The sequence below is a fragment of the Artibeus jamaicensis genome, unplaced genomic scaffold (assembly GCF_021234435.1).
Source record: "Artibeus jamaicensis isolate MK-2021 breed Jamaican fruit bat unplaced genomic scaffold, CSHL_Jam_final contig_540, whole genome shotgun sequence".
Lineage (NCBI taxonomy): Eukaryota > Metazoa > Chordata > Mammalia > Chiroptera > Phyllostomidae > Artibeus > Artibeus jamaicensis.
This window is the reverse complement of record NW_026521879.1, coordinates 2,575,089-2,590,078: the sequence shown is the minus strand read 5'-3', so window position 1 is coordinate 2,590,078 and position 14,990 is coordinate 2,575,089. Positions and strand designations below refer to the sequence as shown.

General features: G+C 38.6%; 1 protein-coding gene across 4 annotated transcripts in view; it reads left to right on the top strand.

Moving 5' to 3' along the window:
• The window catches only part of AASS (aminoadipate-semialdehyde synthase), a 69,887-nt gene that overhangs the window by 28,638 nt on the left and 26,259 nt on the right, over nt 1–14,990 (top strand). For 3 of the 4 annotated variants that reach the window (XM_053669969.1, XM_053669967.1, XM_053669966.1), the window contains 4 exons: nt 8,607–8,666; nt 8,850–8,917; nt 11,681–11,802; nt 11,971–12,097. In XM_053669969.1, the coding sequence (XP_053525944.1) occupies nt 8,607–8,666; nt 8,850–8,917; nt 11,681–11,802; nt 11,971–12,097 (377 nt within the window). The remainder of the gene's footprint in view (nt 1–8,606; nt 8,667–8,849; nt 8,918–11,680; nt 11,803–11,970; nt 12,098–14,990) is intronic. The other variant, XM_053669968.1, reaches the window with a different exon arrangement.

Here is a 14,990-nt window from a genome sequence, read left to right as displayed (position 1 = left end):
ACCCAGAGACTCCCCTGTGTCTCTCCCAGCACTATCGCTTCTTCCCTTCCTATAGGTGCCTACTATCTTGGCTTCTAACTATGGATTAGTTTTGCTTTGGCAGGGAAAATTTTATTTTTCCAACATAACTCACTTCTGATAATTCCATTAAACTTCTTGGGTCAGTGTTCTGTTTTACTCTTGTCTTGGTTTTCAGTCGATTCTTATTAGTTAATGCTCCCATTTATTTTTGATTGAATGCTGGATACTGTGTATATAAAATTTTAGAGGTGAATCAAGGTTCTGGATGTTGTCGCAATTTTTTCCAGAAAAGGTTTCCTATGTTTTTGGCAGGAATTGAATAGCCAGGAGAAAAGCCCCTCAATTCAGTGGGAGATGGGAGTGATTCAAAGTTGGGCTTTATGCCTTTGGAGAATTGATAGTTTTCAGTTTACCATTTATTTTAAAATCTAGTCTTTCAGTAGCTAAAATGAAAATCTGGCATTTATTAGGGTCCCCTTTAGCAGAACTTAAATTCCATTTTTTTGTTTAGTTGACAAACTCTCCTCATTTTCTCATATCTCTGCTGCTTTCTGCTCAACTTTTTGGCATCCCAGTCACTGCATCCACAGGGACAACTGCTCCTAGGAATGGTGCCTAATGGAATAAACACCCTCAGAGTGAGGACTCACCTCTCTGGGTGACCTTCTCCAGAATGATGGCACAGCAAGTCTTTCCTGTCCTGTGAACCTGAAAACAGGCTTTTCCTGTTTTACCTGTTTGAAGGATTGGTCTGCAAAGAGCAAATTTACCACTGCTAGATGGAAACGTACATTAAAATATGTGATGTGTTTGTGCCTACGTAGATAGATAGTTGATAGACTTTTATGCAGTGCGGCAGGTGAAGAATGTTAGAAGGTGAAGTGTTGGAGATGTTTGGTTAGCGCCAAGGCATATGGTGTTGCTTCGATATCTGATGAGTAAGCCCATTCCTCCAAACTGACATACCATTTTTGTTTATATTAATCTCACTGTAGCCCTCTAAGCACCTTGGTGGGATTGCCTCAGGGGCATTCATCTCTACAGAATCTTTAAGAATCTTTAAGCACTGAACATTAGTGAAAGTTGATGAATGTCTATTTTTTTTTAAAGATTTTATTTATTTATCTTTAGAGGGGAAGGGAAGGAGAGAGGGAGAGAAACATCAATGTATGGTTGTCTTTCATGCGTCCCCTGCTGGGAACTGGCCTGCAGGGAACTGGTCTGCAACCCAGGCATGTGCCCTGACTGGGAATTGAACCGCAATTGTCTGGTTCGCAGGCCCGTGCTCAATCCACTGAGCTACACCAGCCAGGGTTGATGAATGTCTATTTTGTAGTCTTGATATATGTGTCTGCTTACCACTAAAAAAATTAAGTATGTTGTCTCCGATCTCTTCTGATGACTATATGGGAGCTGTATTTAAAAATACACGCACTGTCCTGTTTTCCCTAGATTTTCCTTTTGACTAAGGTCCGTATAGCTTCTATAGCATTGCAGGGCATGCACTATTATTTTATACCAACTGAAGAATATTTGTTTTTGTTGGAGTTGATATTTATTGTCTATTGGAGCAAGACAATACATGGGTGGCAAAAATGAAAACACAACTTTTGACTTATAGAAGCATGATGTCCAGGAAGAGGCTGAGACAAGTATGCAAGTAAGCTGCAATGTGGCATCCATTAGAAAGATGCTAATGAGGTTGTGTAGGGAGAGGCTCTGGCCTTTGGGTAAGATGAGGAAAGGTTTTATGAACAAGGTGACATTTGAGCTGGTTCTACATAGATGTATAGAATCTGTTCGTTTGCATGGGAATAAGAGGCACACTGTGATGGAGACAGGAGAGTGAGGGTGGGAGTTAATTTAATCTGTGGATTCCAATAAAGCAAATGTATGTTAGTTCCATATTGGAAAGGGTCTCAACACCAGAATAAATACCTTGAAATTAATTTAGAGAAGAGTGGTGAGCTCCTAAAGGTGTTGTATGTAAAAGTGGCAAGGCGTGCCATGTGCTTCAGAACTCCTGTGGTTGCACTTTTGTATCGGGTGAATTCCAGCAAGGGAAATAAAAGTCAATATGGAAATTGAGCAGTCTTTTGTCTTTTTTTTAAAACAAATTTTAAAAGTATTTATTAACTAGAAAATGACCATAATAAACCATAATAAACTGCAAGTAACATTTTCTTATGAAAAAAATTTTCCAATTTTGTTATTGTATATAGTGCTAGTCTTTTGTATTTTTGTAGATCTCTTTACTATCTGGCTTAATGGAATTCTTATACCTGTTTTTTTTAATATATTTTATTGGTTATGCTATTATAGTTTTTCCATTTCCTCCCCTTCAGTCCCCTCTACCCTGCACACCCCCTCCCACCCATATTCCCCACCTTTAGTTTATGTTCATGTGTCATACTTATAAGTTCTTTGGCTTCTATATTTCCCATACTATTCTTACCTTCCCCCTGTCTATTTTCTACCTACCATCTATGCTACTTATTCTCTGTACCTTTTTCCCTTCTCTCCCCCTCCCACTCCCCTGTTGCTAACCCTCCATGTGATCTCCATTTCCATGGTTCTGTTCTTGGTCTAGTTGTTTGCTTAGTTTGTTTTCGTTTTAGGTGTGGTTGTTAATAATTGTGAGTTTCCTGTCATTTTACTGCATACCTGGGTTGTGATGCTATATGTGGGGCATGGGTCCAAGAGGGAATAATGGCACTTGCTCTGCTCTCTGCTGGCTTTCAGTCACTTTCCTAGCTTTCTACAAGCAAATTGGGCCCTTCTGGTGCTGATTCCCATGTGGGTGGGTTTATATATGTTGTAGGACCCTGTGGGTCTCTCCAATAAACCCTCCTGTGAGGCTGGGAGTTTCTCCCAGCACCTCAACCCCCACAGGTTTTTTCAATCAGTGATTTGAGGTTTTATTTCTCCTGGCTGGGACCCTGGGTTGCTTGATCTGTCTCACTCCCCAGTTTTGCCTGGTTTATCTGTGTATGACTGTGGGACTTCTTGGTCAGCTAGCTGCCTTGTGTGCCCCACCCCTCCACAGTCTGCAGCCTTGCTGGGTCTGCCAGCAGCTACCGTGTGTACTCCAGGTCTGCCAGTTGCTGTTTTGTCTCTTCCCAGCTGCCCAACTCTGCCCCTCCTTCTGGTCTGGATGAATGCATCTTCTTTAACTCTTTGGTTGTCGGACTTCCATACAGTTCAATTTTCTGTCAGTTCTGGTTGTTGTTTTTTTTTTTCTGAATTGTTATTGTCCTTATTTTGGTTGTGTGAAGAGGTGCAGTGTGTCTACCTACCCCTCCATATTAGCCAGAAGTCCGGTCTTTTGTCTTTTATATGAGCCTTTCTTTGGGTGAATTCTTGACAGTTTTTTTAGTTTTCTTGGAAAAAAATCCACTGAACTTTCAATAATTATTGCATATATTAACTAATATATTTAATTGAATGTTTACCATTTAATGTAGCAGGCACCTGGCAACATGCCAAGTGTAGTTTCTACCTTCAAGGTGTGCTTGAGGACAGATTTTAATAAAGATTTCATAAAGGTGGCAATTTTTCAGCTGTACCTTGAAGAATCAAGAGTGGGAGTTTCAGGTAGAGGAACAGAATGTGAGGCATCTACCTGGTGTAGCCCAGAGGGATATGAAAGCACGACACAGATAAGCAGTTCCATGCTGTTCATAGATCTAAAATGTTGGGTATGAGGCTCAAGGGAGAGCCAAAGTTTGAGAGGCAGAGCTGAAGCCAAGGAAATGACCTACAGACCTGGTTGCCTGCTACCATGAAAGCCAATACTCATGACACAGATATGGAGAATAAGAAAAGAAGTTTATTCAGGTGCTGGTGACCTGAGAAGATTGCAGGCTTCTGTCCTTGCAAACCATTTTAACATTTCAGACGTTTTGGCTAGGTTACATAGGAAAATCATGGGGGAAGGGGAACTGTGGGCTTTCTGGTGATGTGCAGTTCCCGCTCAGGCTCATTCTTTCTGTTCCAATATTGTCTTTCAGTGAGTGCTAACCACACAGCTGCAGTTTTATTGTCAGCGTCAGTGTTCCCTACCACTGGAATAGGCTGTTCAACTTGAACGAGAATTTGGCCAGAGGTGGAAGTACAGGATTGACTATATCCTTGGATTTGTTACAGAAAACATAATTTTGACCACTGGATTGGTAGCATTAAATCATAATTACAGAACCAGTGTGTAGAGAGACTTGTAGGCCACCCAAGGAGCTAGAGACTTTATCTTTTTTTTTTAATTTTTTTTTATTGATTATGCTGTTACAGTTGTTCTATTCCCCCCTTCATTCCCCTCCACCCTACCCCCCATCCCCACCATTACCCCATTACCCCCCTTTAGTTTAGGACCATGTGTCTCAAGTCCTTTAGATTCTATATTTCCCATGCTATTCTTGCCACCCCCCATCTATTTTCTATCTACTGTCTATGCTACTTATTTTCTGTACCTTCTCCCCCATCTCCTCCTCCCACTCCCCTGTTGCTAACCCTCCTTGAGATCTTCATTTCTATGTTTCCACTCCTGATCTAGCTGTCCTTTTAGTTTGCTTTCATTTTAGGTGTGGTTGTTAATAACTGTGAGTTTGTTGTCCTTTCACTGTTCATGTTTCTTTAACTTCTTTTTCTTAGATAAGTCTCTTTAACATTTCATATAATAGGGGCTTGGTGATGATGAACTCCTTAAATTTTATCTTATCTGAGAAGCACCTTATCTGTCCTTCCATTCTAAATGAAAGTTTTGCTGGATAGAGCAATCTTGGTTGTAGGTCTTTGGATTTCATGACTTGGAATACCTCTTTCCAGCCCCTTCTTGCCTGTAAGGTCTCTTTTGAGAAATCTGCTGACAGTCTGATGGGGACTCCTTTGTAGGTGACTGTCCCCTTAGCTCTTGCTGCTTCTAGGATTCTCTCCTTCATTTTAATTTTGGCTAATGTAATGATGATGTGCCTTGGTGTGTTCCTTCTTGGGTCCAACTTCTTTGGTACTCTCTGAGCTTCCTGGATTTCCTGGAAGTCTATTTCCTTTGCCAGATTGGGGAAATTCTCCTTTATTATTTGTTCAAATAAGTTTTCCACTGGTGGCTGTGCCTTTCCCCCTTCTGGTACCCCTATAATTCGGATGTTGGAGCGTTTAAAGATGTCCTGGAGGTTCCTAAGACTCTCCTCATTTCTTTGAATTCTTGCTTCCTGACTCTTTTCTGTTTGGCCATTATTTGCTTTCTTCTGGTCCACTCCATTGATTTGAGTCCCAGTTTCCTTTTCATCGCTATTGGTGTCCTGTGCAATTCCATTCATTTCAATTAGTTTCGCCTTCATATATTTGTCTTATTTGTGGCTATAATCAACCAGTTCTGTGAGGATCCTGATGACCAGTGTTTTAAACTGTGCGTCTGAGAGTTTTGCTATTTCTTCATCGCTTAGATCTATGGGCTCTGGAGCTTTGAGATCTTGCAACATTTTTGGTCTGTTCTGGCCCTTTAAGTGTGAGAAGCGGTGCCTTGGACTCCCAGGTCGCTGGTTTGTGACGCTGTATGTGGGGGCGTGGTCAGAGCGGGGAAATGGCGGTGCTCTCCACCCCCCGCTTGCCGGGGGACCCGCTCGCCCGGTCCAAACGCCCACTCCCTCGCCTGTCCGCTCAAGCACAAATGGGCGACCACAGTCAACACGCAGCACCGCTTCCCGGCTGTCTCCTCCTTGGTCGCTCGCCTGGTGGCTCGCTCCTTCGCTCACTAGGTCCAACCCTGAGCCTGGATTCCTCGCGTCTGGATTCCGCGCCTGAGTCTGTCTGACGGAGTCCTCCTGTGCAACCCCTCACCAGCTGCTGGTTTCGCCCCTTACCGGTCAGGCTGAAGAATTTGTTGTTAACGGACTTCCGAAAAGTTCAATTTTCCGTGTTTTGGCTGTGTTTTCTGTTGCTAATATTTAGTTGTCTCTAAACTTGGTTGTGTGAGAAGGTACGACACATCCACCTATGCCTCCATCTTGGCGGAAGTCCGAGACTTTATGTTGAAGGCAAGGGAATTATACTGAGTTATTTTAAATTGGCACAGGAGAAATGATCAGATTTGTGATTTAAATGAAAGACAGCCTAGGTGTCTTGTGTTTTAGATAAATGAAAGTAGTTTTTTGTTTATTTTAATACAGTAAATAAATACCCTCCTGCTAGCCTCTGGTAGGGTGAGTGGCTAGATTTTAACCTATGGATAAAGGGGTGGAGAATGATTGTGTCATTGGCCCTAATGCTCAGACCATCAGAAGCAACAATACTGGTTTATATGACCTTTACCACTTGGCACTCTATTCAAGAAATAGATACCTTGATTTAAAAAAAGGGAAATGAGGAAGTTGTTAGGGTGTTAGTATGAGAGATGTGAGTTTTGTTGTTTGCCTTTGACTCATTCTTGCAAGGTAATGACTGATAAGAGTGTGAATGATTGGGCTGGTGGTCATCCCTGATTGATGTGTGTCTACACTCAGAACTAATACTGATCTGCAGGAAATTTCCTACTGTATGATTGGCAGGCTCGTTCTCTGGAAAACCTGTAACAGAATGCAGGCCTACACAATTCTGAAACAGATGTGTGAGCTCAATTGCATGCTGCTGAGACTCCCAATGCCAGAGTCTAGTGAAAAGGAAAAGAAATGTTTATTTAAAAGTTATACAGAATTAGAATAATGCTTGAATTGTGCCATTAAGTCCCACTCCCTTTAAAACACCCACAAGCACACACTCCCACTCCTGCCTCCCTTTTGCCATCTCAGGCCAGTTTCAGAACATGCCTGTCAGAGGTACTGTCTCTCAGGAGAAAAAAACCAGAAGTTCACCACTCAGGATTCCCCCACTGCAGTTCAGTATCCCCGACATCTCTCACTAATCAATGGTTGGCTGGACAGGTTCCACTGTCCTCAGCATCATCAACCTTGTTGCTGTTTTTTCCAGCTCTTAATCCAAAATTGTGTGACACCTTGTCATGGTGGGCCAGTTGGGGTCCTTCTGCGCCCTTTTAACCCACTTGGCCAAGAGCATGAATGGTTGCCATGCCTAGTTTAAATCCTGGCTTGAACTTCCTCCATAATCCTATTTCTGACTCCTCCCACAATGGCTTACCCCTGCCAGGTCTCTGTTCCCATTGTTAATTTGGGCAGGTATGGCCCCATGACAAAGAATGAACTGACTCCAAGACTTGCACAGGCACAGCAAGCCCTGGGGGCTACATCATGGGTTAAGGTTATGCTAATCCTTGGGCAAGACAGGCACAGATATTTAGCATACCTATGAAGCTAGCCAAATTGCCAGATGTGCAAAATCTCCCAAGTGGCACTCTGCTTCCCCTGCCCCTCAAGCCCTGGCTGTGGAGTTTTTGGGGATTTATTCTCTGACCCCTGCTCTATCCCCATTATAGACCCATTCTCTACTTATAATAGAATAGCCCAAACCCTTGGAATGGGATAAAGGCCCTAAGAATGAGCACTGTAGCTACAAAGTTTGTGGTGATATTTGCCAGCCTGAACAATATGACACATTGAACTGGTGAGGAAGAGTAAGTTTTTTTATGTTTCCAGCAAGCAAAATTTGATTACATGATTGTAATTAAATTTTACTTTTAAAATTAGAACTTGTTTTGAAACAGCTTGCTCTTCAGGGCAGACCTCATAGCTTGTAGAAGACTTTTACAATTATTTATGGATCTTCAGAAACTTTTCTAAATTATTTTTTCTTTTTTTGTAATGGAGTCTTTTAAAAAATTTTTATTTAGTTATTTTTCAAGTACAGTTTTTTTGTCTATTTTTCCCATCCCAGCCCCCCCCCAGCCCCGTGCTCCCCACCTCCCTACCATTTCCTCCCCCCCAGTCCTCATCCCTGTGTCTTTCACACTTGTTCCTCAAAATCCCTCCCCTTTTTTCCCCTTAAATTCCCTCCCCTCTCCCCTCTGGTCACTGCCCACTTGTTCTCTATTTCAGTGTCTTTGTTTTTATTCTCTTTGCTTGTTTGTTTTGTTGTTTAGCTTCCTGTTAAAGGTGAGATCATATGGTATTTGTCTTTCAGCACCTGGCCTATTTCACTCAGCATAATGCTTTCCAGTTCCATCCATGTTGTTGCAAAGGGTAGTAGCTCCCTCTTTCTCTCTGCTGCATAGAATTCCATTGTGTATATGTATCACAATATTTGGATCCATTCATTTACTGATGGGCACCTAGGTTGCTTCCAACTCTTGGCTATTGTAAATTGTGCTGCTATGAACATTGTGGTGCATAGGTTCTTTGAAATTGATGTTTTAGGATTCTTGGGATATAATCCTAGCAGTGGAATTGCTGGGTCAAAAGGCAGGTCGATTTTTATTTTTCTGAGAAAATTCCATACTGTTTTCCATAATGGTTGTACCAGTCTGCAATCCCACCAACAGTGAACTAAGGACCCCTTTTCCCCACACCCTCTCCAACATTTGTTGTTTGTTGCTTTGTTTAAATTATTTTTTCTTTTGACTAATATTTTAATATGAGTAAAAACACCAAGAAGTCTTCTTTGCAATGTCATTTGTCTCTTACCAATCTTATTTTTCCCTGCAGATATTATCAGATGCAACACAACCTCTTGAAAGTCAGAATTTTTCTCCTGTGGTGCGAGATGTAAGTTATGAAATTACTTTTTTCTATAAGTGTATTTTTTGCTACAATCCTCCTTCCCCTCTCTCCTTTTCCTTTCTCTCTCCCCATCTTTATCTGTCTGTCTCTTCTCTATCAGTCATGAGCCCATGTTTGTGGGACTAAAATGTGGATATTAAAGAAATGTCTTGTGTCATATACATTTAGGCAGTGATTACATCCAACGGTACATTGCCTGATAAGTTTAAATATATCCAGAAACTCCGAGAGAGCAGGTAAGCATTGTTCTTATCTTGGATCTGATGAGTATTTTTTTAATGTTTCAATGTGAGTTTGTGAAACTAAGTTTATACAAGATGTAAATTTTGAAAATGCCTATTAATACAGGAAATCCAAAGTAAGTGATTAGCTGGAGCCAGTGTGAATTATTTCCCCCTGAACAGTACGGAAGCATTATTTGGGCTTTCTAATACCCTCTGTAGGCTTGTGTGTAAACCAAAACAAGTCCAAAAGGCTGTCCTTTGGGGCGCGTCTCTCCAGCACTTTGCATATTGCCACCTCTGTTACTTTGTCAAAGGAAAACGAGCACACTAACCCTTTCTATGGTGCTTTCAGACTGGTTTTTGGTTGAGGTTTTGAACTCTCTTTTCTTTAGTGTAATATTTAGGAAAGTGAGCTCTTGGTTAGAGATTAGGTGAAGAAAGAAAATGATCAGAGGTCACTTTTCCCTGGAGATTCTTATTAGGAGGATGGTGTCAAAAAGTATCATAGGAAATCTACACAAGAGAATAGTTCCCACAGAAAGGTACTAAGCTAAGGTCCTGGTTTTCTTAATTGATTTTTCTACTCAAAGTTTGAAAACATTGCCGTTTCTTTGGAATGCTTTAGTCCACTTCAGCTGATTACACCTGATTTGTGTTTATATCCACTCCAGGGGTCTGTTCCTATCTAACAAAATGACCCATGCACTGAGTTCGCAGGAGAAACCAGAGCAGGAAAACTAATAACAAACCAACAAGCAAACAACCTTCTTTCTCAGTTGTTGTCCCTGTAAGAAGTAGATGAGGACATCTGCAGAGATCAAGTATACTACTGTTATGCTTTTTCCATATGTATTAGTTTGCTGTTGGTTACTTTTTATGTATCAATGAAATATTTGGGCAGAAGACAGCAAAAGTGTAGAACATGTTGTTTTCTTTCTTTCTTTTTTTAAAGCAACTAGCTTTAAACCTTTTAGGAGAGTTCATTATTGGGGAAATATGACATGTATTTGTTTTTCAGAGCTCTCTGTATCTTTTGACGTCATTACCTGGTGATCTCTTATGCTAATCCCAGTGGAGTATCTAACACGACCGGTTAGACAAAATATCTTCACTCTCATACACCATGTTTATGAACCAGCAAGTCCACCTGGCTCCAGTTACTAGGATTTTCTGCCCTTCTTCCCTACTAAACTCTTGTGCCAAGAGAGTGATACAAAGAGTGCATTTTGAAAGGAAACTTGTTAGTTAGGCGGCACCCTGCCTTATTTGTACCTTCTCTGTGTCACTTAGCACAGTGATGATGAACCTGGAGTGGTTGTAGGTGCTGATGAGATGGACCATATTAGAATCTAGGTGTAATTTTAAAATATATATATATTTTGAACAATATATTTAGATATCAAAATAATATGTTTTAATTATATAACCATAGAAAGTGTTATTAAGAAGGATGTACTATAGCCAAAGTATAGTGAGGGTTATTTTTGTTTTTTTTTGTTTCGTTTTGTTTTTGCTTTTGTTTTTTTGGTTTTTGTTTGTTTGTTTGTTTGTTTTTTGCTAGGTGGAATGGGATGGGGTGAAAGTTAAAGGAGACCTCACTTCATCAGTAATATGAACGTTGGAGGTAAAGAGGGACAGGGACATTTTATTTATTTTTTAAATCCTCACCTTAGGATATTTTTATTATTGATTTAGAAAGAGGAAGGAGGGGAAAGAGAGAGAGAGAAATATCAAAGGGAAAGAAAAGCATTGATTGGTTGCCTACTGCAACCACCCTGATCAGGAATAGAACCTGCAACCTAGGTTTGTGTCCTGACCAGGAATTGAACTCAGGATGTTTTGGTGTAGGGGATGATGCTCCTACCGGCTGAGCCACCTAGCCAGGGCTACGACAGGGGTGTTTTATACTTATAGTTATTTTTATTTACTTATGATTAATAAAAAGGTTAAAGTTTGAGAAATAGTCTGGTCTAAAAGATCCCTGGTACCAGGCTGTTTCTGTGGTTTTACACTGATATCTGGGAATTTGATTCAAAATGCATTTAATGAATACTTTCTATATTAAAGACAAACTACACTGAGCATTGATGGGTTTATGAAAATGAGTAAGACTTAGTCACCCTTATCTTAGAGGTAATAGTTCTGCTGGAAAGACAAAGAGTTCTCTGTCAGAAAGGTGTAAATTCTTAACAGAATAAACTTGTCGAGAATTAAATTCCTGCCTGGTTACTTGTCTCAGATTTCTATATTTGACCCCCGACATTTGTGATTTCAAAGTTATGGTTTCAACTGTTTTCAAGTGATCCAAAATATAAATGACCAAACAATGTCTAATATGAGTAATGATAATCTCAGACTGTTATATCAGATTGTTGTGAGGAATGATACAGTTTCTGAGGTAAAGCCCTTGGTACAATTTCAAATCATGTCCCTTGGAAGGAGGAAGTGTGAGACCAAGTTACTTAGTTGTGAGTAAGACAATCAGTGGACCAGCATCTGCACCTCACTAGTCAAATCTATGGCGGTCTGTGAATACCCGCCTCAGAGATGTCAGGGTTCGTGTTGTCCACTGTACAGAATCTAACATAATTAATAAAAAATGTTGGTGCAGAGAATTTCTGTTAAGGTTCTTATGATGAATAATGTGGGAAAAATCATTGCTTTATGGTTTTTTTTCATGAAGTTTTAGTTTGGCTTGTGGACAGTAGGATTCTGTTATTTAAATTGTTTTTGGTTAAATGATTAACCAAACTGCCTTTTTATTCTTTTTCATAGAGAACATGTTCAGTTGCTGTCAATGGCCACCAAGAAAAAGGTCTTGGTCCTTGGTACTGGTTATGTCGCCGAGCCTGTTTTGGAATACCTGTCACGAGACTGCAATATAGAAATAACCGTAGGTAAAGGAGCCCTAATTTCTGAAGAAGGAGAAATAATTTCATATGTTTACCCTGTGAATTTTAAATGACTATTTTTTTTAAACTTTGAAATTTAGTTTGGAGATGTTAAAAGTGTTTTGCTTTCTGACTAGGAGAACTAAAATTTGGGCTTCTTTATTCTTGAAATAGGCTCTGACCTAAAGAATCAAATTGAACAGTTAGGCAAGAAATATAATATTAATCCTGTTGTTCTGGACATTTGTAAACAAGAAGAGAAGTTGGGCTCCTTGGTGGCAACACAGCATCTTGTCATCAGGTTAGTATTTAGCAAGAAATGATGGCTGTATATTTTGTTGATACTGTTATTTTTATTTCCTTATTTTTCCCCTTTTTGTTCTCCTCTCCTCTCCCTTCTCTAGTAAACTTTAGTTTTAATTATGTATTGAGAAAAATGCACAAACCATAAATGTATAGTTCCATGATTTTTCACACAGTGAACATACCATATAACCATCATTCACACCCAGAAACAGAGTACATACCCCCAAATCCCTCTTTGTGCTCCCCGTTACTAGCTGTGTCTCCCAAGGATAAGTGCTATCCTGGCTTCTAACGTATTCATGTTTGCTAGTTTTCAAGTTTATGGTTAGAATTATTCAGCATGTTCTCATTTGTGGCTGCCTTCTTTCATTTAATGTTGTGATTTTGAGAGTTGTTTATGCTGTTGTCCATAATTGTAGTTTATTCATTCTCATTGCTGTGTAATATTTCATATGTGAATATGCTATTATTATCCATTTGACTGTTGATAGATATTTAGGTTTGTCTGGATTTTGGCTATTATAAATCATGCTGCTCTGAGCATTTTATAATTTGCTTTTTATTTACCATATATACGCATTCCTGTTGGGGTTCTGCCTAAAAGTAGAACTGCTGTGTCGTTAGATGCTCACATTTCATATGTTTTGGGAGCTATTTTATCCTTTGGATTTATAAAGCTTAAATGAAATTCTATAAATTCTTTAGCTTTATAACTCTTTCAATAGGAATAGATCTTGAATTGCTATGCTTATTACTGCCAAAAATGTTAGATATAACTTCTAAATATAGAGCTACATGAAGTTCGCCCTATAATTAAACATGATTTTGAAATAACAAAGTGAAGAGAATAGTCATTTATTCTTAGGATATACCATATTTTTCGGATGCACCTAGGTCTTAGAGGAAAAAAATAAGAAAAAAATTTTGAAGCAAAAAATGTAGTAAAGTATTTAATAACATAAGTGACATAATATTTCACCAGTGTAAATGTAAACAAAACTCAACAGCAGCATTAACAACCGTTATTCCTCCCAGATTTGGGGATGGGAAAAAGTGTGTCTTATAGTCTGAAAAATATGGTAATAATAAAAGAAAGAAGGTTACCTGATCATTCATAGTTGTATCAATTCATAGTTAGATAAAATTTAAATGATATCTTTACAAAAGTTAGATCAAATTTAAATGCTATCCTTGGAAGAAGTTCTGTGATGTTTTAAGAAAAACCGGCTTGAAGAACAGGTACAATTAAAGGTAATTCTAAGAGGGAACTTTTGTGTTGTCTCTGGATTTATTTAAACATAAGCTCATTTTAGACACTTAAACATTATTTAATTTACACAAATTTGATGTACACTAATTTTTATTCAGCAAAAACTTACTAATGACCAATGGGCCTTGTTTGCCAGTGATATGATTATGAACACAAGTGTGATTCAAAGCTGAGTGTTCTGGCCTCTGGGCAAAACAAAGAGGATTTGCTCATACACAGGGACTGAACTGTAACATCATTTTTTTTGATAAAGAGCAACATTCAAAATACATTTGGAACTAAATTTGAAGCAAAGTATGAAAGACAATAGATAAAGACAATAATCTATTAATAAGTTCAAATTTTAAAATTTAGCAAATGGGTGACCTTTTAGAAGTTAGCATTAGCAAAATCTCTTTTATATTTAATTTTTCTCAGTTGAGTTATTTTGCTGAATAGTGAAAATGCTGTTAAGCAGTGTTATCCTGTAGTTTTCCTTAAATAATTTTTTCAACTGGAGAACATGTTTTGATGTAAGCATAGTGATAAGAACTACCAAAGTTAAATAGAGAACAAGGGGACAGTGACCAGAGGGGAGAGGGAAGGGAAGTTAGGGGGAAAAAAGGGAAGAGATTTGGAGGAACAAATAGGAAGGACACAGGGACGAGAACTAAGAGGGGTGGAAATGGGAGGGAGGTGGGGAGCAAGGGGCAGGGGAGGCTGGGATGGGAGAAATAGACAAAAAACTGTACTTGAAAAATAACTAAATAAAATTAATAAAAAATTGAGTAAGAAATATGTTTTATAAAAAGTAATATAATAATATGTCAAATGCTCATAGTTTGAATTTTTAATTTTAGTTTTGATTATTTAATGTAAATATTAATTGAGTTTGAAAATAACCTTTGTATTTTGTGTATGTTTTCACAAGAGGCATTTGTAAGTATTTAGATTAATTGGGTTGGTGTCAACTCAATTCAAGAGTCATATCCCCTTCGCTAGTCACTATATCACATGCACAGTGAGTTATGGATTCTAATCACTTTTGCTTTATAAAGCACCATTAATCAAAATCCTATCACTCTAGGTTTCAGCATATGACTAGGTTTATGCAATTAATGCCAAATTAAAACATATATTAGATCTAGATAACATGTTAGCATGCAAGTTTTCAGTGTTGGGAAAGTGACAAAAAATCACTTAACCTTGAAGATGATGTCATTTGTACATTTTCTGTTAATAGTTTTTTTAACAAAAATTTTGCAAGTATTTTGTTCATTGGCTTTTAAACAGTTACTGTATTTAGTAACAATCTTTTTAGATTAAAAAAGCCAGAAAGCAGAGGTCAAGAGCTATTATATTGATACTGGAAAAATATGTACCCAATTTTATTCTTCATGGTAATAAATTTGTTTAGTAACACTTATTCAATTGATCTTCGGAGGAGGATGAGCCTAAAAGATTTTGTTTTATGTGAAACAGAAAATCTGAAGTATACGAGATGACTTTAACATATACAGAGTTATAGTGCAATAGTGTTTATAAGTTTATATTTATATTTTCATTGTTGCTATGTAGAATGCTTTATCAAATAGGCAATAAGCTAGTAGAACTGTTAAGTGATTGATACTATATTTTA